The following is a 24,489-nucleotide window of genomic DNA, read 5'->3' as shown; positions in this document are numbered from 1 at the left end:
GAGCCACAGATGCAGTCACGCTCTCATTCAGACCAACAGACAATTTAGACTCACAAATGTACTTAATGTTTGTGTTTTAGGACAGTGTGGGAAGAACCTGGAGCAGAAACAAACACACACACACACACACACACACACACACACACACACACAAAGTTGTGTTGTCACGAGAAAGCATAAAAAGAAAGCATATATATATATATATATATATATATATATATATATATATATATATATATATATATATACTGTATATGTATATATATGAAACAATTAATTAAATCATGAAATAATAATATGATTTTTTTAAATGAATTAAATATTTTTATTGACAAAATCCATTAATTTATATCTAAATAATTATTTAAGCAGAATATTTTGGGCTTTATATATTTGTTGAGTTGTGCCACTTTTGCATCTGCAGTTGCATCATATTCAATGTCTTTACATTTGATCTTGAAAACAGACAATCTTATAAATATGTTGATAATGTAGGGATTGTAAAATTTAGAAAACATTACATTCACATGCATAAGCTGGTTTATTTCGTGTCATATGTATTTAACATTTCATTATTGTAACAATTTATATCAGTATTAGCAAAGCTTAACATCATGAACCACATGGCCCTTTAGATGCAGTAGCAGCTAGGGATGCATCGATACCATTTTTCCCAAACCGATACAATACTGATACTTGGATCTGAGTACTCGCCGATACCGATACTTCTACCATACAACAAAATGCAATGAATTGGAATACAGGTTTTACTTTATTTTCTGCTTTCAACAAGAAAAGAATGTGAGGTAGATAAAAAAATATACCAATAGAAATGATCACAAAACTAAAATATAGATTAACAGAAATGCTGGTACCGGTATCAGTGCATCCATAATAGCAGCAGCAGCAGGGTCCTCATTCTCTCCAGCTAGCACTGTGATTGTATTAGCTCAGTATAGAGTATTCATTATCTTGTCTTACAGCATGACAAAAAATGTGCACGAGAGATATTGAACAAGTGAGCATAGGGGGCCACCTAGATGGCTTGTATCTAGGGCCCAGAATTTGGTGCTACGCCCCTATATGGAAATAAAGGCATTTAAAATGTTAAAATAGAACTTCTTCGAATGTCCTTTTGAGTCTTCAACAATTAATTGTTTATTGTGTCTCCTTTTAAAAGACCTTCGTCTGATCTAAAGTTTTTTAATCACTGACTTCTGTTTTATTTTTCTTCTGCTTTTGCTCATTGCAATTTTATTTAATGTACTGTGTCCATTACAACCAGGAATGTTCTGGCTTAACGTGTTTTTCTTGCAATATAACGGAAAATGTCAACAAGAAATAAGAAAATGACACATATTTGTGGACTTTGTTCAGACTGATTTTAACTTCATTTGCTTTTCTTCATTTCTGAGCAAGAATAGAAACTCCATCAAGCTTTGTTTAAACTTTCTTATGGGTTCATAAAGTAAGCTAATGCAATAAAAAACGAGAGTCTGAATGCATAAAGATCACTCATCCACAACTGTGTCATATGCTCCACTCCGTAACGGGTCTCTGTCGGGCATTAACCCCAGGTAATTAGCTGAACCTTTCCCAGCTGAGAGCCTGCTGTTTCCACTTTGAGATATCTCAGCTCGCCTGTAATGTGTTCCTCAACGTTTTATGCTCTAATGTGTTCATCAGTACATTGCCTTTTTCACACATTATTTCCTCCTCTGCTCCATTAAGAAAACTTTCAGGAATATTTCACTTTTTCCTGAATTTCACAACTCAAAGTGAGCTGATTGTAGCACATTTTTTATGCTTGACTTGTGAGGAAACAGAAAAACTCCCTCTGGTTAGATAAAAGTGAGTTTATCCTCCCTGTTTATTTATTTAGTTTTTACATGGGCTTCTTTTTCCATTCAATTTAGATGAGAAAACAAAATTAGATTTCATAGTGTCTTTTACTATTGTGTTTTTGAACTAATTAGTTTCTAGCACATTTCCATAAAGATAAATTAGGCTTTTTTTAAATTCAAAACTACAAAGAGCTCAGATTAGAAGAAATGTCTACAATGTCAGGAAACAGATTGGCTAGCCCTCCCAGACCCAAATCAAAACAAACACCTAAAATTGAAAGTCGCTCAAATCCTCTTTTTGTTTTATAACCAACACTGTTGTGCTGTTTAGTGGTAGGTACAGAAGAAGAAAATATCTTTTATATAGCGCCTCTCAAGGTATAAATCATGAGGCGCTTCACAAGAACAAACATTAAAATTAGAAAAAATCAAACAGGTTAGAAAATGATTAAAAACGTAAAAATGATAAATGAAAAAAAATGTCGTTAAAAAGTGTGAGGAAAGAATATGAATGAAAAAAGTTAATCAGTGGATCCTGGGAAAGGCAGAATTAATAGAAAGGGCTGAATAAGGAGAGGGTAGTGATGAAGGTCACACCAAACCCTGAACAGGTGAGTTTTCAGCTGTTTTTTAAAGGAGACCACTGAGTCCACTGAAACAGGCTCAGGGGGAGAGAGTTCCAGAGTCTGGGGGCCACAGCAGCAAATGATCGGTCGCCTTTGGTCTTTAGCCTGGTGTCACGTTTGGAAGGATGGAGATGGTGGACCATGTGTGGTGGGGGTTCCGGAGGCAGAAGAGCAGGCAACGGATGAAAAAATAAAAATGGTTTAATTAGTATGGCAGGTAGGATGGCACAGCAGGCGCAAACGTAACACGGTGAAAACACAACAATGATCTGACAAAAACAGCAACGAGGGAGGTATAAATACACGGGGAAAATGAGGAACACATGGGCAGGCTAATGAGGGACAGGTGAGACCAATAAAGGTAATCAAGGCAGGAGAGGAACACAGTCAGGAAGGCAGGGGCAGATCGTGACACCTGGTGCTCTGCACAACCAGTAGGCTTTGGTCACTGGACCTCAGGGACCTGCTGGGAGTGTAGGGACTGAGAAGATCACCAGTGTAAGATGGTGCTTGTCCATGTAAGGCCATAAAGACCAGAACCAGGATCTTGAAATGAACCCTGAAGTTGACTGGCAGCCAGTGAAGCTGGAGGAGAAGCGGGGTGATGTGGGTGTGTTTGGAGGACTTGGTCAGAAGCCGAGCACAGGCGTTCTGAACCACCTGTAGACGGTTCGGGGAGGTTCTGCTCAGACACGTGAAAATAAAACATGTTTGTTTCAAAAGAAGCATGCAGAAACATATCACACATGAATACACATGGGTTTTGGTTCTATAGGTGTCAATGAAACGGGCACACAAAGAAAAGTATGCAGACCATCAAATCTCCACATCATTATAAATGATATTACAATGACATTTAAAGGGATGTGTGTCCATATCTTACATGCAGTAAATATTTTTGCAAGACATTTTAAGGAGACATTGACTAAACCTTGTTAAGACCAGGTTTCCATATCTAAAACAACGTCAAGCCTCAATTTCAGCAATCAATTTAGGTAGACCTGAAATCCAAAAACCTTTTGATTACTATCACTCAGAGTTTAGCATGCAGGCTTGACGTGAAAATAGTCTTCTACCCTTCCTGGTTTAGTCACTGAGAGACAATAAATGGGGAACCTTGATTAGAAAAGGCAATCAGATCTATGTGACATAGAAAAGTTTGCATTTACAGAATCTCCTATCTTAACTCATGGCAGCGAAGGCTTTTGTTGATTTAGTGTACACCTCGCCTTGTAGAAGCTAAACGTTAGCATTAGCACCTCCACACGGCAGAACTCCTTCAGGCTTTTGTTATCTGGAGATAAAACTTCAACATTATAAAGCAAACAGAGTCAGTGGTAGAGTCACATTGCTGTTACCCAATTAGAGGCTTGATGTCCAAATATCAGGAAACAAGACTCCAAATCCTGCCATTGTCTATTTGTCCTTTAATGGCTTACCTCTAGTCCCTGAAACAAGAGCACCAGAGCTTTTTCCCCTGTAGTGATCAGCTCACAGCACATTCATTTATATTAGAGACTACCGCAAATGTGTTGGAAAAGCAAGTGAACTTTTAACCACATGTGGGTGAATGTGTGTGTGAGTTCAACAACTGTGAACCAAAATGTGAATTACAGGATAAAATCCAAACTTCTCCTTCATTTCTATCCAGTAAATGAAAAATAAACATATGAATTTTTATCAGAAATGATGAAAAATTAATAAAGCAGCTGTCAGCTCAGGAGTAAATGAGTAACTGCAGCATTGTCAGGGGCTTCTAGCAGATTCATTTCAGCTACGTCTTAATGACTGGAGTTTGTCTCTGCTTGGACCAGAAACTCTTGCTTTCATCTCCAAAATGGCCTCAAAATCTCGTATTATCACGTTTTTAATGCTAAAACAGGACTTTAAGCATGTTTGGATTTTTATTGGGTTCATACTGAAAGTAAATTGTTTTTCTGCAAATATAAAACATGTATTATGTCATTATGCAACACACTACTGCTTTACAAAAACATTTTTTCTCCCTCAATTTTCCCACGGCAGTTCCAGCTTCCCTGGTGGCTTTTAATTACGGATATCCACAGAAACAACAGCTTTGGGATGACCTGTAATTTTACCTCCAGGTTCATGACAACTGCTGTTTATTTATTTAGTTTTTTATTTTTGGGTTCTATTGTGCCAGCAGCTCCACATATGCAGCTTTGCTCTCTCTCATTAATGCACAGTGAGTTGTGTATTCATCACTCAAAATACTCAAAAACGCCCAGCTGTTTACTACATAACGCTGTGATTCAGTGCTAACAAATGCTCACCACAGATACAACTTTGTGACAATTCAGAGCAGGACAAAACATTGACGAACACAATTCTCTGTGTTTTTTTGTCATCTTGCAGCTCATCACCATCAAACATTCTCTCTGGTCTAAGGCAGGTTTTATGCTTCCCCTGCTGTGATTGGTTAGAATATAACTTATTGTAAAATCTGATGTAAAATCAGGTTATATAATTATCAAGCTCCATCATACATCAGTGATCTGATTGTTCCATACGTTCCATACCAAGCACTTCGCTCTCAGACTGCAGGTTTACTGGTGGTTCCCAGAATATCTAAAATTAGGATGGGAGAGAGATCTTTTAGTTATCAGGCTCCTCTCCTGTGGAACCAGCTCCCAGCCTTAGTCCGTCAGGCAGACACTTTGTCTACTTTTAAGAATAGGCTTAAAACTTTTTATTTGATAGGGCCTATGGTTAAAATTTGATGTTAGCCTAAATCTGGACAAGTGGAGGAGTAGAGGGAGGTGGAGTGTACAGTCGGTAAAGACGGCTCTCCCTTGCCCTGCCTCCAACATGCCTCCATCTAAATAGAATAGATAGATTATCCAAAATTATCTATGTAGTTATGCTGCTATAGGCTTAGACTGCTGGAGGATACACTGATCACTTTTCACACTCTACTGCTTTCTTCTACAATCTGCTCTTTAACTGTATTATTTTCTGCAATTTCAGCTGTTAACTTTATTTTTTCTCTAAGTGTTTTTCTCCTCAGAAGAAGCTACAATGATGTTCTGCTGAGCTGTGGTGGCCTCATGGAGGGGGCTATCATCTAACACACTGCTTCTAACCACTTAAACATTCTCCCTCTCCTGATAATAACTTTCTGCTTTCCTTGACGTTGGATGTGCTACTACTAGTTCACCTGTTTAATTATAGATCCACTAGGATAAATACAATAAAGTTTATCTCTCGCCAAATAGAATATTTACTAAGACATCACAATGTAACCATAGACAAATTGCTTGGTGTGTGTGTGTGTGTGTGTGTGTGTGTGTGTGTGTGTGTGTGTGTGTGTGTGTGTGTGTGTGTGTGTGTGTGTGTGTGTGTGTGTGTGTGTGTGTGTGTGTGTGTGTGCTCTGTCTTCTCAATCCCCAGTGAGTCGTGGAGGATGGCTGCTTATACTGAGCCAGGATCCTCTGGAGGTTTCTTCCTGTTAAAAGGTCCAGGTTAAAAGGCTTCAAATGGTCCAGAACGCAGCGGCGCGTCTGGTCTTCAATCAGCCTAAAAGAGCACACGTCACCCCTCTGTTCATTGAGCTCCACTGGCTACCGCTAGCAGCATGCATCAAATTCAAATTGCTAACACTAGCATACAAAGTCCGAGACGGTACGGCTCCCATCTACCTGAATCCTCTTGCAAAGGCTTACGTCTCGGCCCGGCCGCTCCGGTCATCACAGGATTGTCGGCTAGCAGTGCCTACACCACGCTCAGGACAATCCAGACTTTTCTCATGCATCGTTCCACAAATGTGAAATGACCTTCCTAACACTACCAGAACTGCGGCTTCCTTTTCTATTTTCAAGAAACTCCTGAAGACCCTGCTCTTCAGAGAGCATCTTCTTAACTAGCACCTTGCCTGCACCCGTCCCCCCTCTCTACTGTCCACTCCTTGTTCCCTCCTCTCCATGACTGATGTCAATTTGTTGTTGTTACTATTGTTGTTAGCCTCAAGGGCAAAATGCCGATTATCACTTGTAAGTCGCTTTGGACAAAAGCGTCTGCTAAATACATAAACATAAACATAAACATAAAAGAGAGTTTTCCTCTCCACTGTCACTTTATGCTTGCTTAGTATGAGGATTGTTGTAAAGTCACTGACACCAGTCAGTGACTTGATGCAGTTTGCTGGGTTCCTTATATAGGAAACATTTTTTCTGATTGGCTTAATGAACCAACCTGAATTGGAACATTTATTATGTGAAGTGCCTTGAGATGACTCTTGTCGTGTATTGGCGTTATATAAATAAAATTGTATTGAATTACATATTTGTAAAACATTTCCATATTAGTTTTCGTTCAAACATCAAGTCATTTACTTCTGTCATTACCGCCATCTTCTTATTTTTTGTCTCACTGTTGCTGTTTGACCACACAGCAACACATCAGATAAAGCAAAGTTGCGTTATCCTCATTCAGTCTCTTATAATTACTTTTCCAGCTGTCTAGCACAAAACCTCATAACACTGTTTTCCCTTTAGAGAAGATTATATTGTAGCTGCAGAGAGAATTATTTAGGTGTCTGAAGTTGACTTGTTTGAGTCCCATTAAATATAAACACTCTCTGTTTTGCTTGAATTTCCACTCTGCATGGCTTGATTTAAAGCAACTATCTCCCTTGTAATGTGGGGAATGATGAACATTTAATTCATGAAAGTGTTAAATGAATGTTGGGCACATGTTTTCTTTTAAATCTGATGCAAAGTTGCCCTCTAGTGGATGTTTGGCCACGCAGATCACGTTCTTCATTTTGCCTGAATAGGGTGCTGTATTTAACATTTTTTCAGTCCAGTTTTTGTATTTCAGTGTTTTGTCAAAAATAAAAAATAACTATTCTTAATGCAGACATTCCCCTCAATTTTATATAATTAATTAAATATTACTGAGAAATAAACATTGAAAGTCAAAGTTATTACCTAGGCTAAACAATCTGATAACATTGAGCAGATAAACATAAATGACCAGGTCATTTGATGTAAAAAATAAATAAATGAATAAATAAACTGAAAAATAAAACAAATAAGAAACATTAGATTATGAAAATATTAGTTTTTGATTCTTTTCTAACCAATGTTGCATTAAAAAGAAAATACTGCTGAAAAATAAATGAACAAAAAGCCATTTAAACAAATTCTAATACTAATAGATTTGATCATGGTGTAGTTTTGTGCAGTCTAAGATTCACTTGCTCAGTGATTCTACAGCAAAATACGTTTTACGTCTTTATCATCTAGTGAAATGTGTGTTTTTTATACAATGAATCAGAAATAAAATTTTATGTCCAGCAATCGTTAAACCTCTCAGAATTGTGAGCATTCTAAAACCAGCTTCTATTAACCAGTGGACCCTCCTTTCCAGAACCCCTGAATAGACTTAATGAGGGAGACTCGTCCTGTAGTTGGAACACACCATGTGGTCCCCCTTTTGAGGGGCCGCCACCCCAGTCTGTCAGTCCAGTGGAACTGCCCATGATGTCCACGTGATATTGCAGTGCCGCATCAGTCAATACAGCCCTAAAACATCCAGAGCCTTGAGGAACTCTGGGCGGATCTCTTCCACATCTGGGGCCTTGCCACCGAGGAGATTTCTGGCCACCTCAGTGACCTCAACCCCAGAGATTGGAGTGCCCAAACCAAAATCCCCAGATTCAACTGGAAGACGTGCCGGTTGATTTCAGGATGTCTTTGAAGAATTCTGCCAGCCAACCCAGAATGTCCCAAGTTGAGGTCAGCAGGTCCTCGACTTCCTCGTCTTCTCTCAGGATTGCTCTACTAAATGTTCGTTCGCTGGGGAATAAAACAGTTCTTTTAAAGGATTTTTTTATCGATAATGGATTAACTTTGTTCTGCATGACGGAGACGTGGGTCCCACCGGGTGAGTCGGCGACACTTGCTGAACTTTGTCCGTCAAATTGTTCTGTTGTGAATGAGCCCAGACTGTCGGGTCGAGGTGGGGGCCTATTGACTATGTCCTCCCTCCCCCTCAAGCGCCTCCCGGGCTCATCACCCCCCACCAGCTTTGAGGTCTCTGTTTTTGAACTCAGTCTCTCCCCTCCAATTATTTTTATTCTGTGTTACCGACCACCAAAATATAACTCTGCTTTTATTACGGACTTTTCTGACCCGTCTCCCCATATCTCCCCAGGTACGACCAAGGTAATATCCTTGGTGATTTTAATATTCACGTTTGTTGTCTGTCTAATCCTCTGGTGAAAGATTTCTCAGATAATCTAGTTTCATTTGGTCTCCAGCAACTGGTCAATGTTCCTACTCATGAGCACTCCCACACACTGGAATTAGTTTTATCATTTGGACTGAAGGTGCAGGACTTGGTTGTTCATCCTGTCAGTTTCTCAGATCATGTTTCAGTTGTTTTTAACATCTCTGCCATGGCGCCTGTGGTGAGAAGGCAGGCTCCTCGCTACTCTAGGCACATCTCTCCCTCCACGTCTGCCTTAGTACTGTCCATCCTGGAGGTTGAATTATCCAATCCTTCCTCATCTGAGATCACCACGGATGTCGATGGGCTTTTAAATTCTTTTAATTTGACTTGTTCTGTTGCCCTGGACTCAGTCGCTCCCCTTAAACTTAAACGGAAGAAAACCACCTCTGATCCTTGGCTGAACAATGAAACACGCAGTCTCAGGCGGCGTTGTAGGGCGCTGGAAAGAAGGTGGAAAAAGGACAAGCTACTAATCTCACAGCAGCTTCTGATGGATTCCCTTGACCTGTATCCTGAGGAAATATGGCCTGGGCTATAATCAGGGGCGTAGCACCAAATTCTGGGCCCTAGGTACAAGTCTTCTAGGTGGGCCCCATGCTCAATTGTGTAATATCTCTCTTACACATTTTTTGCCATGCTATGAGACAAGATAATAAATATGATCTCAGTTTAACCTCTATATTGAGCAAATACAAATGCCAGCATAATAAAAGTGAAATGCCCAGACTTCACATATAATTATTTTTATTTGCCAACAATGTGTTCAAACATCAATCCTGGAATTTATTTTCCAGTAAATGCCCACTGACGGGTCTTCATGTTAGCAAAATCCCTTATGAGATCTTTAAAGTCCAATCCTTTGGCTAATTGGCTTTCAATAGAAAGAAGAGCTAGGCTGTTCAGTCTATCCTGGGACATTGTTGATCTCAAATAATTTTTCACCAGTTTCAGTTTGCTAAAAGCCCGTTCACCCCCAGCAACAGTCACAGGTAGTGTGCAAAAAATCCTCAGTCCAATACAAACTTCTCCAAAAATGCTCTGTAATTGCATCCTGTAGATGGAATTAAGCAGCTCAAGAGGAGACATGGGATGCAGTACAGAGCCTTTGCACTTTCACTGTAAATAAGCCAGTCTCTTCTTATCTTCTCATGCCCATTGGCTGACTTAGCATATTGAAGATAATTTGGAAATGGCTTGCCCTCCATATCTTTGGGTGTTATTTTGTCGATTCCTGGTGTTTGATCACTTTTATTCGCCAGTCTTCTGACAACTGTATCTCTCTGTTGACCAGTGAGCTTCTCTGGCCATAGTCCTGGATCCTCTGGCAGACACTCATCTGTGTTGCTCAGCCTCTCACTGTCTTCTTCTTCTGGCCTCTCCTCATCATCCTCACTACCTTCAGAGCAACCATCCCCTTCCCTTTCTTCACTTACATCATCCTCTTTCACATATTCTATCTCTTTCTCTGCTGCAAGGGGGACAGACACCACACAAGCAAAATGGATCATGAATTAGGTCACCAAAATATAACCTAACATGTCCTTTCAGATAAATCTGTTGCTAATGATTGCTTGTAAATTGAATAACTTAATTGTATCGTGAGCTCAGGGGCGGATTTAGGACTGAAGAAGATCCGGGGCTTAACACACAAACACGCGCGCACACACACGTGACACGCACTAGTCAACATCATATATATTTGTCTTGTACCACATAATTTTTTAATCTAAAGCTACATATTAAGCATATTCAGGGCAGAATATTGTTCCTGTTAGTGTTTAGTGTGAGATGACAGTAAATATTCACTTTCCAGCAACTTTACCTGAGAAGCTAACTTTAGGCAAACCAGCAACACAACAAATATTTTCAAATAAGACTCACAAACCTAAGTCAACACCAGTCTCATCAAAGCTGGGCTTCTGTCATTGTACTTTTTGTCTAAAAAAAGTCCTTATGTCCATCTTCACTCATGCATTTCAGGCAGAGACTGCAGAAGAAACTGGCTGCTGAAGGGCTTCTTCTTCAGTGGTGGAGGCTCAGGCAGGCTGTATACAAACTACTGCCAGCTGCTCCCTCTCTGTTGGACTTTGTTACTGCATGTTACTTCCACGTTTCAGATCCGGGGCTTTTCATAAAACATCCGGGGCTTCAGCCCAAGTAGCTGGGCCTAACGCCGCCCCTGAGTGAGCTCACCTTGTCTCATCTCCTCATTGCTTTCTGGAGACAATGAGGGCCCTGCTGCTGCTGCTGCTGCTACTGCGTCTAAAGGGCCATGTGGTTCATGATGTTAAGCTTTGCTAATACTGATATATATTGATATATTAAATACATATGACATGAAATAAACCAGGTTCTCTCTGTGAATGTAATGTACTGTCATGAACCGAGTTCAGAAGACCCGTGAAGATGCCAACACAGTAAAAATATATTAAAAAGTCTTTATTTAATGCAGAGGTACCTGGAGGGCAAGGCTGAGGCAGGTTCAGAGGCAGGCTAAGGTCAAAGTGGCAAGCAGAGAGCAAGGCAGGGGTCAGGCAAAAAACAAGGTCCAGAGGCAAAGATCAGGCAGGGTGGATGGCTGGAGAACTACTGGCAAGGCTGTAATAATCTGGCATCTGTTGACTGGATGGCTGGTTCTTTTATAGCAGGGGAAGCAGGTGAATGGGATGAGGCTGATTACAGGAGCAGGTGGAATGAATGGAGCTGATTGAAGCTGACAGGTTGCTGGGGAAAGCAGGGCTTGGCTGGAGCTTGGTGAGAGGAACCAGGTGAGCTGAATGAAGGTATAATGAGGAAGTGGAGGAGGGTGAAGGATGGGAGTCATGACAGAACCCCCCCCCCTCAAGGGCGGATACCAGACGCCCACAGGAAACCAGAGCAGGGTGGGAGGAAGGGGACCAGGAAGGAGGGCCAGAGCAGGGCGGGAGGAGGGGGACCAGGAAGGAGGGCCGGAAGGGTCTGGGGGGCCGGCGACGGGGAACCAGGAGCCGAGACAGTGGGAGTCTGGGGGGTCGGCGACGGGGAACCAGGAGCCGGGACCGTGGGAGTCTGGGGGGCCGGCGACGGGGAACCAGGAGCCGGGACCGTGGGAGTCTGGGGGACCGGCGACGGGGAACCAGGAGCCGGGACCGTGGGAGTCTATGGGGCCGGCGACGGGGAACCAGGAGCCGGGACCGTGAGAGTCTGGGGGGCCGGCGACGGGGAACCAGGAGCCGGGACCGTGGGAGTGTGGTGACAGAGGACACTGGACCAAGACTAAGACTAAGACTACGAGGGGACACTGGACCACGACTAAGACTACGAGGGGACACTAGACCACGACTAAGACTACGAGGGGACACTGGACCACGACTAAGACTACGAGGGGAAACTGGACCACGACTAAGACTACGAGGGGAAACTGGACCACGACTAAGACTACGAGGGGACACAGACTCTGGGACTTGAGGGGACACAGACTCTGGGACTTGAGACTGGGGAACTTGAGATTGGGGAACTTGAGACTGGGGAACTTGAGACTGGGGAACTTGAGACTGGGGAACTTGAGAACAGGAGGGGTCCTCTTCAGAGCAGGGGCAGGAGAGGTCCTCTTCAGAGCAGGGGCAGGAGAGGTCCTCTTCAGAGCAGTGGCAGGAGAGGTCCTCTTCAGAGCAGGGGCAGGAGAGGTCCTCTTCAGAGCAGGGGCAGGAGAGGTCCTCTTCAGAGCAGGGGCAGGAGAGGTCCTCTTCAGAGCAGGGGCAGGAGAGGTCCTCTTCAGAGCCTGGAGGTGTCGACCCTTGGACTGGAGGCTCGTGGAAAGGTTTCACCGGAGCCCCTTGGACAGGCTGGGCCGGAGCCCCTTGGACAGGCTGGGCCGGAGCCCCTTGGACAGGCTGGGCCGGGGCCTCTTGGACCTCATCCGTCGAAACAAGATGCGATATGTCCTCCCGGACCACCGCCAGAGCAGGATGCGATGCGTCCTCCCGGACCACCGCCAGAGCAGTGTGCGATGCGTCCTCAGAGACCACCGCCAGAGCAGGATGCGATGCGTCCACCGGGACCACCGCCGGAGCAGGATGCGATGTGTCCACCGGGACCACCGCCGGAGCAGGATGCGATGCGTCCACTGGGACCACCGCCGGAGCAGGATGCGACACGTTGGAGGGTTCTGGGGAAGGTGACCACCTCTCACAGCAGGTCAGACCCTGCATGGCGACATCCTTCAGTGCAGACCCATACACCCTCCGGACATAAAGGTAGTAATTACCAAGTGCTGGGACCGCTATCAACTCTGGATGGGTGGAGAAGATGACATTTAACCTATCAGCCACCCGCAGACGTAAGTGGGGGCAGGTTGGCTTGGCAAAGACCTCCCACACAGCCTCCTCGACCATCTGCATCATCCCCTGAACAATCTCCTCCGTCGGGACCGGTCCAGAAGCAGAACATGAGGTGCCGTCCGTGGAACCCGCCGACACCAGCACGGGAGAAGGATTAACCCTCTTATCAGCTCCAGAAAACCTCCGGGACCGCCGCCGTCGTGACCTGACAGGAGGGGTTTGAGGCTGGAGCGGCGTGGTCATGAATCCGCTGCACAAGACGTTTGCAGCAGGCCTGGACAGAGGAGTGGAGCCTCTGCGTGGCTCTGGCCTGATGGCCAGCCGCGTTCCCCAGAACGGTGACTCCTGCTCCTTCTCTAGCTCCATAAACTCCAGGAGCGTGAGATCCTCCATGACAGGTACGATGAAAAAAAAAGAAGAAAAAAAATACTCCAAGTGCTGTGTCAGCGTTGGGTCAGATTTTTGGGCAGATTATTCTGTCATGAACCGAGTTCAGAAGACCCGTGAAGACGCCAACACAGTAAAAATATATTTAAAAGTCTTTATTTAATGCAGAGGTACCTGGAGGGCAAGGCTGAGGCAGGTTCAGAGGCAGGCTAAGGTCAAAGTGGCAGGCAGAGAGCAAGGCAGGGGTCAGGCAAAAAACAAGGTCCAGAGGCAAAGATCAGGCAGGGTGGATGGCTGGAGAACTACTGGCAAGGCTGTAATAATCTGGCATCTGTTGACTGGATGGCTGGTTCTTTTATAGCAGGGGAAGCAGGTGAATGGGATGAGGCTGATTACAGGAGCAGGTGGAATGAATGGAGCTGATTGAAGCTGACAGGTTGCTGGGGAAAGCAGGGCTTGGCTGGAGCTTGGTGAGAGGAACCAGGTGAGCTGAATGAAGGTATAATGAGGAAGTGGAGGAGGGTGAAGGATGGGAGTCATGACATGTACTCTAAATTTTATAATCCCTGCATTATCAGCCAAATTATAAGGTTGTCCGTTTTCAAGATCAGATATAAAGAAATTTAAAATAGGCTTAAAATATCTAACCAAGTCAATAAGAATCCTCTAACACCAGTGTCATCATGCTATACGAAAAACAGTGGCAGCTTCACATTCCTGAGATTACCACGAATCCATCTATACCAAGTTTGTCCTGGTCCATGACTGGGAAGGAGCTGAAATGTCCACACAGAGTGAACCTGTTTTTACTGCGAGGTCCGCAAATTAATTGGTGGCAGCCGCCCGCGATAATAATTCTGATTAATATATATATAAATTAATTAGTGTTATCACTGATAACACTAATTAATTTATATTTGATCTTGATGGTGGAACTAAAGGCGTTTAACACTTTCTTTCTTCTTTCTTTCGGTCTTTATTTTGGTTTATAGCATTAACATAAAATTTTTCTTTTCAAACAAAACAATATTAACAATTTGAATTTAAACCAAAGAAGGAATAGGCAGAAGCAATGCTTATTTTAGCCTACCCTATTTTCCACCTAAGATACATAACCAATATACATTTCTTTTATTTTCCCCAATATAAATATCCACAATGAAAATTCATTAATGCCTATACATACTTTTCATACCCTGTAAATATGTGACACTTTATACCTGCTTTAAACTTTAGTAAAGAAGTACATTTCTTCAAATCATCATCTAACTCATTCCACAATTTCACACCAAAACGGAAACACATCTTGATTTCACATTAGTTCTGGCTTTTACACATTCAAACATAAATACACCTCTGAGAATATAGTGATCATCTCTTGGTTTGAAATAAACTTTTATGCAATTTGGGATATTATTATTAACTACTTTATGAAGAATCTCTAAGATTTTTACTTTAATAATATCTCCTAATGTTAGCGTTTTCGTTTGACTAAATAGATAATGGGTTGGTTCAAGGTATCCCAATTTATTAACTATTTTAATCGCCTTTTTTTGTAATTTAAATACAGTCTCAACACACGTTTTACCTGCATTTCCCCAAACCTCTGCACAGTAAGACAAATAAGGCATCACTAAAGAGCTATAAATCAAAAACAAGGCTTTTTTATTTAGTATATCAATAGTTTTATAAAGTATAGCAATAGATTTAGACACTTGCTGTTTGATATATTCAATGTGTGGTTTCCAACTGAGTTTACTATCAATAGTCACACCTAGGAATTTAGTTTCATGTACTTGTTCAATTGGGACTCCATTTAAATACAGCTTAGCACCGTCATTGTCCCTTTTCCCTGAAAATATCATAAATTTGGTTTTATTTTCATTTAGTGATAGCTTGTTGTAATCAAACCATTTTTTAACCCTTTGATACATAATGGTCACTACAGTGGACAGGTACTCAAAATTGTTATTTCTTTATTTTTGCTATTAAGCACAGCTGTTGAAGATTTTATTGCATTTGAGCCCCTCCATTTGGACTTCAGTAAGTCAAGCCAACATATTTCATGTTCAGAATGCACGCTGTCCACTGAGATGGACATGTAATAAATTATTTGTAAATTAACAAAATGTTTATTTGTTGAAATTTGTTTCATTCACACCTAAAGATGAATGAAAAAAATTGTTTAAAAAATCTTGGTTGAAGATTTCATAATTCATGCATCAGATGGTTAATTGAATCCAATTCGTCTTCAACCTCTTGTAATAATTTACTCATATCTTTTACCATACAAATGAAATTTGTATCATCTGCAAACATAATAAATTTTAACCGAGACGATACAGAAAAGATGTCGTTCAGGTATAGGTTGAATAATTTCGGTCCTAGCACCGAGCCTTGCGGTACACCACATATTACTCTTTCAAGCTGTGAATCTATATCATTAACATTTACATATTGAAATCTACTGCTTAAATAACTTTCAAGCCATTGATTGGTTTTACCACGAAGACCATAGTATTCACATTTCTTGAGCAGGTATATGTGATCAATTGTATCAAATGCCTTACTCAAGTCAATCAAGACAGCCACTACATGAAGTTTTTGATCCACTGCTGTTCCAATCTGCTCTACCAATTCCATAACTGCTAATGAGGTTGAACGATTCTTCCTAAACCCATACTGATGGTCATTTAAAAGATCAAACTTGTTGGTAAATGCTTCAAATCTAATTACAAAAAGTTTCTCAAGTATATTTGAAAACTGTGGCAGTAAAGAGATAGGTCTATAGTTACAAGCTAATAATGTATCACCACTTTAATAAATAGGAATAACTCTGGCTATTTTCATTTTTTCAGGGACTGTGCCACTTGAAAATGATTTATTACAAATATAAGTAAAAGGTTCAATAATGCAATGGATAACCTCCTTGATGAGAGACATATCTATCCCATGAAAATCTAAGGACTTTTTACTTTTGAAACTATGTACCGCTTGGATCACATCACTTTGGCTTACACTGCTCAAAAACATTGTATTATTATTTTTATTTATTTCATGGTTAATGTCAACTTCTGGCAGCTTTTTAGCTAGATTAGGGCCAACATTCACAAAATATTTATTAAACTCATTTGCAATGTTCTTTCCATTTTTATTGTGAATATCTATACCTGCTTCTTTTGTATTTCTTATTAATTTATTTAACACATTCCATGTACCTTTAATATTATTTTTGTGTTTTAGGAAAAGCTGATCATAATATTCCTTTTTTTGCTTCCTTATTATTGTAGTTAATTTGTTTTTATATTCCTTATACCTTTTTTCTTTTTCCTTTGTTGGATTTTTTATAAAATCCAGATACAGTGATTTCTTTTTCTGGCAAGCCCTTTCTAATCCCCTAACAATCCAGGGTGGGGACCTTTTTTTTAAGTTTTGCTTATGATATTTTAGAGGACAATGTCTATCATAAGCTCCCAAAATGAACACTGAACACCTAACATGAATGCAGCTTCTGAGAGCTAGCTAATATCAGCTAAAACTGTGTTCTGCTGCTCACCTTCCTTCTTGAAGAATCTAGTCAATACTTGCTTCTGTTCGATTAACTTTTTCTCCTTCTCCTTCTTTTCTTTTCTGGAAGCCAGATTTCCCTTTCTTGGGAAAAGACATGACTGACTCTCCTGCCTCCAGCTCTGGCTGTCGGCATCTGCGATGTCTCACTAGCACATGCGGCAGTGCAGCCCCTGGCCGCTGGTGTGGACTAAACCACTTTGCACATTTTTAAGGGGTGATAGATGCCTCAGAGATTATTCAGTTATTATTTTTAAGGCGAAATTCTGTTTCTTAACCTCTTTATCCAGGTAAAGGGAAGTTTATTAAGACATTAAGTAAGTTGGGGGGAAAAAACAACAACAATAAAACATTTTTATTCAAAGCTGTCTCAGGGCCCCTCCCTGCAGTGGGCCCTGGGTAAACGGTACCCTTCCCCCCCCCCCCCCCCCCCCCCCCCCCCCCCCCCCCCAGTCCGACGCCCCTGGCTATAATATTTATGCAGATGATTGCCAGATCTACCTGGCTTTGAACAAACCAGGCTCCCTCTCTCTTCTGGACCAATGTTTGGCTGAAGTGAGGGTTTGGCTTGCCAACAATTTCCTTAAGCTGAATGATTCTAATTCTGAGGCACTCCTGATGACCCCTAACAAAACCACACATGTATCTTCTGATTTGGCCACTCTCCCATATGACCTCAAGCTGTGTGTTACCAACCTGGGGGTGAAACTGGATACACACTTTTCCATGGGCTGTCAGATTAATGCAGTGGTCAGATCGTGTTTTTATAAGCTGCGCTTAAAACCGATCTTGAAAGGAGCACACCTGGAATCTGTAATTCATGCTTTTATCATTTCCCGACTGGATTATGCAAATTCCATTTTAATTGGCTTACCTGCCTCCGCTCTTAACAGGCTTCAGGTCGTACAGAACGCAGCAGCCAGGTTTTTAACAAACACCCCTAGAAGAGACCATATCACACCTGTACTGGCGCGGCTCCACTGGCTACCCGTAAACTTCAGAGTCAAGTTTAAAATCCTGACTTTTGTTTTTAAGGCCCTGAACGGTCTGGCTCCGGATTACCTGTCGGATCTTGTGACTCGTTATGTGCCAAACCGGGCGTTGACATCTGCGGATTGCCTGCTGCTTCTCGTTCCATCAATGAAATGCAAAATGCGGGGGCAGCGTGCTTTTGTCTATGCTGCTCCGACACTCTGGAATGCGCTTCCTCTTTCAGTGAGGCTGGCGCTTCCTCTTTCAGTGAGGCTGGCAACATCCCGTCTCTGGTTCAAGTTGCTAAGGCTCACTTTTACGACCAGGCATTTTTAAATCCCTGACTTTAATTATTTTATTATGTGTCTTTTATTGACCATGATTATCTGCCTTGTTGTGCATTTTATTGTTGACCGTGTATTGTTTTATATTGTGTTTTTACTTTTTATTCTGTGCAGCACTTTGGTCGGCTGCTATGCCTTTTCTAAATGTGCTTTATAAATAAAGTTGGTATGGTTGGTATGGTACACCTTCCCCACTATAAACAGTGTTGGTAGTGCACAGTTTTCCCCTCCTGAGATGCCAGATGGTGGACCATAATCTCATCGCAGCCAAATCAAAATCTTTCTCTAAGGTTTCACCACACGCCTCCTACGGCCGAGTTTTTGCCTCCATGACCAAGCCACATACCATTTGCTTCTGGATTCTCACAGGCAAAAAACAGGTTCCTTTGCTTCAATGCAATCATTCGAGATGTAGGTGTTACCTGCCTTCTTCACCAGAGAACACAGGGAGGGGAGGAAAGTTTGTTTTGGAGGTGAGAGGCTTTGACCCACATGGTCTCAAACCTCTGGCTCATGAGGTGCTTTGCTATCCCTACTCCAACTTACTATGGAGGAGTGGCCTAGCTTGAAACTTTACAGCCCACAGCGACAATGCAGCTGACACAATACAGAACTGGTTAACATCACATGGTACCTCTTATCTTCTAGCCTTGGCTGATTCAACTATGTACAGTGAATAGTTTTTACCTGAAGAGAGCACCACACTAATAATTTTGGACTGAATTTTTACATTTTTTTTAAATACAGCAACGTTACACACTCTATTGCTCAGTTTATCAGCAAAATAATTATTTGTAGGTGACTTGCTGTTAAACTCTTGAATTCCTCTAAAAATTGGGCTTTAATTATTTATTTGATGCTCAAAAGACAGAATTATATTCAGTCTCATTTCCAAGAGTGACCTGGTTTCATGTTGGCTTTACTTTTCAAAAACAGAAGAAGGTTGAGATCACTGGTTTAGTTTTTTTTTATTCTGATGTTTCCAAGCAATTATTGACTGCAAAAAAGCCCTTCAGCTGACACTTAAAACTTTTTTCAGAAAATGCAAAAAAAAAAAAAGAAAAAAAAAAGAAAGCTGGGAACACCACAATCATTTAAACTACATTTCCTTCAATCTACTGATTTATTTTTTGTTTGTTTGTTTGTTTCAGACATTTGTTTTGCAGAATCAGGCATACACTATGTAATGCTAGATTAACACAGCCTTTGTATCTGAAATATTTTGTCAGGTGTCTGTAAAAAAAGGAGAGAATGTTCAAAATTTTTGAGTAATCTTACTTCCTTCAGCTAGATAAATGAAACAGTACAACATATTTACAATCTAACTATATATCTATATATATCTATATATATATATAGATATATATAGATATATATATATATAATAGCGCCTTTCAGAGTCAGACGACTCCAAAGTGCTTTACACTGCCGTGCATCATTTATCCATTCACACACACATTCACACACTGATGGTGAGCTGCCCTTGGGCATGCTGACAGAGGTGAGGCCTGCCAAACACTGGCACCACCAGTCCCTCTGACCACCACCAGCAGGCAAGGTGGGTTAAGTGTCTTGCCCAAGGACACAACAGCAGCATTCTCTGGTCAGAGCCAGAATCAAACCTGCAGTCTTCCAATTACTGGACAACCTGCTCTACCTCCTGAGCTCCTGCTGCCCCAATACAAAATAAATATAAGGATTTTTAAGGCTTTAAAATTAACCTCACCACATCATAAAACAAGCCCTGGAAGCCCTCTCGGCCACACAACATGTCTAATTATCAAATTCATTCAGCTTGTTGCATAAGAAATGTCTTTATTTAATATTATATAAAAACAAAATTCATTGCACACTTGATGTTTCACTACCAACTATAACTTCCATTCATATTTCAGGGACTACAGATAATCCTATCCAAAGTATACATGTACATGGTTTCTATAGGGTTGTTTGAAGTTTAACCCTCCCACTGGCAGGGGTGAGGAGTGAGCACCACCTCACCACTGCCATGTGGACCTCAAGGAATAAACCATCAATCCTGCTCAATGGTCAACTTTCCTCACGGGGTCACCCAGTAGGACAGTGGGAGGGTTAATGGTACATTGGCGGGTCAAAGAAACATCACTGTGATGTGAAAGCCCTCAAGTTTCATCTTCCTCCAAAGGCCTCATTATAACTTCTCTTCTGTAGGAGAAGTGGGTGAGCTTGATCCTGTCTTTTATTTTTTCTCTGTTTTGTAGCAAACGATACATCGAAATGCTGAACTTCGCCAGCACCAGTGTGCAGGTTATCTCCACCACAAGCAGTGCAATGTAAATCTTAGTCCAGAATTTGCACTCCTGGATTTTTCTACTGATCCGATCGATGTAAAAAGGAATTGGTGCACAGAGTCTTTCCGTTGTGTTGGGTGTTGGTTGGGTGGTCCAAAAGATGGTGGTTGGTGAGAGAGCTGTTGTAGGTGTCCCTGTTGTTGTCATTGTGGTTGCGGGTTTACTCATTGTCGTTGGCTGAGTAGATGTTTGTGTGGTTGTGAGTTGTGTTGTTGTGACAAATGTTGTTGGTTGGGTTGTTGTGACTGATGTTGGTTGATTAGTTGTGGGTGTTTTCGTTGGTTGAGTAGTTGTGTGTGTGGTTGTTGGTTGAGTAGTTATGAGTGTTGTCGTTGGTTGAGTAGTTGTGTGTGCGGTTGTTGGTTGAGTAGTTGTGTGTGTGGTTGTTGGTTGATTAGTTGTGGGTGTTGTCGTTGGTTGAGTAGTTGTGTGTGTGGTTGTTGGTTGAGTAGTTGTGAGTGTTGTCGTTGGTTGAGTAGTTGTGTGTGTGGTTGTTGGTTGAGTAGTTGTGAGTGTTGTCGTTGGTTGAGTAGTTGTTTGTGTAGTTGTTATAGCTCTTGTTGTGAGTATTATTGTTGTTAAACTGGTGGTGGGTATAGTTGATGGAGCAGAAGTTGAAGGTATAAGTGTGGTGGTGGGGGTAGTTGTGATAATGGTGGTGATGGTTGTCATAAGTGGGGTGGTTGTGGGCTGAATAGTTGTCATGCAGGTGGTTGAGGCAATTGTAGTCATAGTCGTAATCACAGTTGTTGCGGTAGTTGCTGGTGGTGTGGGGATGCTTGTTGTAGTGGGCAAATTGGTTGCTGCGGAGGTGGTAGTGGGTGTTGTGGTTAGCAATGTGGTGGTTGGTTCTGTAGTAGGAAGTGTGGTGGTTGTAAGGAGGGTTGTTGTTGATGGTAGTGTGGTTGCCAGGGTTGTTAGTATTGTGGTTGTGGGTGGAAGTGTTGGGCAGATTAACTGGTCCTCAGTTAGCAGAATAATTTCTAACCTTTTCATGTGCTCTGGAGACTCACAGGTCACTTCAGCTGTCAGCTTGTCAGAATTCCGTCTCATCCACTCATACAAATCTATAAGATTACAGTCACAGCTCCAGGGGTTGTTACTGAGATCAAGTTTTTTCAGTTTGGCTAAAGCTTCAAAAACATCTCCAGAAAGACTTTGGAGTTTGTTGTAGGCAAGCTTGAGTGTGTTCAGAGATGGCAGGTTTTCAGTCAGGTGAGCCTCCAATGTCTGAATCATGTTGTTTTGAAGATTTAGCTCACTAAGTTTTTCTATGCCTTCAAAGGAATCAGCTGACAAGGTGACGAAGTGATTCTTAGAGAGATCCAGTTTCTTCAGTTTCTTCAGAGGGCTGAGTATTCCTTTTGGAAGAGTGCTAAGATTGTTTTGTTGGAGGCTTAGATCAGTCAGCCTAGGCATTTCCCCAAAAAGGACCGTTGGCAGACTGGTCAGCTGGTTCTTCATTAACGTCAGAGTTTTGAGTTTTGGGAAACCAACAAAATATCCTTCAGGTAAACTAGTCAGATGATTATTATCCAAAAACAGCTTACTTATTTTGTCTTTGTGTGGGAACAGATTGGGTGGCAGCTCATCTATTTTGTTTCCTTGCAAAGCGATTTCCTCTAAATTTGGTAAGTTCTTGAAAAGATCTTCAGGTATACTGGTCAGCTGATTTTCATAAATCCGTAAAACCTTCAGTTCATTCAGGTTGGAAAACCAGCTTGTTGACACCGCACTGAGATTGTTTTTACCCAAATCGATCTTTTTTAGGTTGATAAGCTCATCAAAGGTTTGGTCTTCGACAAATTCAATCTCATTCCCATGTATCTGAAGATCTGCTAAATTTGGCAGTCCTTCAAACAAACCTTTCTCAATTCTTTGAAGCTTGTTAAATTTCAGAATAATTGTGTCCAGACTAGTTGTGTCCTTGAAGATCCCCACTGGTGCAGAAATCAGTGGATTGTTGGAGATCTCAATACTCTTGAGGTTTACCAAACCTTCAAAAGCTCCCACCTCAATGGATGTCGTGCCAGTTGACATAAACTCCACTTTCTCGAGTTGGGGGTTTTCAGTAAAGGCCCCTTCAGGGATTTTTTCAATTTGACTATCCACAAAAAAAACCTCTGTCACTCCAGATCTCAGAGAGCGAGGGATCTCTGTCGCAGATTTACCAAAAACCTCCTGGTTTTCTTTGATTTCTTCACTTTGACTCATTGAAAAGTCAAGTAGGGACAGAAAAAGTAAGACAATCTCTCCAGTTGGCATTCTTGGTATCTATGATTAAAAAAAGAGAAACTGTGACTAGATGTGGTGGCACATTACAGTATGTAGGATGGTAATTGAGCTTTACGTTGTCTTTTTTTTTAGAACAAACAAATATAAAATTCCAAAAATATTGTCTTACCTAGTGGTAACTTTTTTCTTGGATGAAACTCTGGGGAAATCCCAAACAAGCTTGGTCTCATTAACTATCTGACAGCATAAGTGAGCTGACCGTAAATGATGGCTGGATGAGGTGTGGCGTAACTCACGTCTGGTTTTTGAGATAAGAACACGGACCGCAGTTACTCATTTCTCTGCCCTTTTCCTGGATGTCAAGTTAACTGGGTTTTCTTTGTTTTTGTCCTCGGACATATCATAGATGTTTTAGAAAATACTGACTACTACCACTCTTCATAGATGAAAAAGCTGATACAGTTTATATTGATTCTGCCTTCATTAAGGTAAATATTTCAGGTTGACATTTGCATTTTAAATAATCTATTTCATTGATTTAAACTGTAGTGAGTTTAAAACTTCCACAAAAGGGCCCCTAATGAAACGTTCCAACCTCAAATCCAGTAAATGAGTCCACTGTTTGTTTCAAACATACTCACTCATCTCTAGTCTCCAGTTTTTTTTTCATAATTTCCTCAACAAGATATTTGCAGAAGAAAAAAAGAATTCACATTCTTTTGACTGTTTTGAAATTGTTGTTAATGATGTTCTCATGTTTTTCCACTAGATGGCAGTCTAATTAAAAAAAATAACATGTTTACCTTTTTGTGGAAAAATATAATGAAAAACTATTCTGTTGCCTTAAAACAGATGTAAATTGTCCCAATCAGGCTATTCAAGTACTGTATAGTATTATTGCCAGTATGAAAATGATCGAGGGCAACCTGCAACTGCTGATCCAGATATTCTGAAAGGTTTCTCGTAACTCTGACCTATAAAATGTCAGTAATCTGAATAATATTTATATTGGCAATATAACTGGGGGAATGTAATAATTTTCCTGTTCAGATTTTTCCACAGCAGAATGACATAGATAAATGAATGTTGCTTCCCATCACAAAAGCAGCTCAAGTTTTCACCAAAAACAAGTTTAAAAGGCTGTGATTCGCCAAACTGGCATGCTCATAGTTCGTTAAAGTGTTTGTATCCAAACATTACCAGAAAACTAAATATTTTCTATACTTTTGAACCAAACTTTTGTAAAATCAGAATCAATGAATTATTACAATATAGAGAAAGAGACTTAAAAACTACTTCTAAAAGTCTGGTACATTCTTGTTTTTTATTTATTTAGGTCATAAATTGCCAACAACCTATATGTTTTCATTATGTTTTTTAAGTATCAATGTAAAACTTAATGTCTGAGTTATCTCAAAACAACTCATTTTATTTATTTATTTATTTTACAAATATGGGGACCATTCTGAGAAAACTGATATTTTCTTATATAGTTAGTTAATTCCTTTTTGTGTGACAGTAGGAATTGAAATGTCTCTAAACTACATTTAGTGGGCAAGACGGTAAAAATGGACAATGAGAAAATGGTGAAAAACAATGAATCCCTCAGA

General features: G+C 41.1%; 1 protein-coding gene across 1 annotated transcript; it reads right to left on the bottom strand.

Annotated features, from left to right (window-relative positions):
* Positions 1-17,466: 17,466 nt before the first annotated feature.
* Positions 17,467-24,434, bottom strand: lrrc15 (leucine rich repeat containing 15). Its single transcript, XM_070554172.1, has 2 exons — positions 23,049-24,434; positions 17,467-22,918 (listed from the first exon to the last, which is right to left on the bottom strand). The coding sequence occupies exon 2, from the start codon at positions 22,907-22,909 to the stop codon at positions 20,456-20,458; it is 2,454 nt and encodes an 817-aa protein (XP_070410273.1). The 5' UTR covers positions 22,910-22,918; positions 23,049-24,434; the 3' UTR covers positions 17,467-20,455.
* Between the last annotated feature and the right edge of the window lie 55 nt (positions 24,435-24,489).

This window comes from Nothobranchius furzeri, chromosome 8, assembly GCF_043380555.1.
Source record: "Nothobranchius furzeri strain GRZ-AD chromosome 8, NfurGRZ-RIMD1, whole genome shotgun sequence".
Taxonomy (NCBI): domain Eukaryota; kingdom Metazoa; phylum Chordata; class Actinopteri; order Cyprinodontiformes; family Nothobranchiidae; genus Nothobranchius; species Nothobranchius furzeri.
Note: the sequence above shows the minus strand (reverse complement) of the source record. Positions and strands in the feature narration are given on the sequence as shown.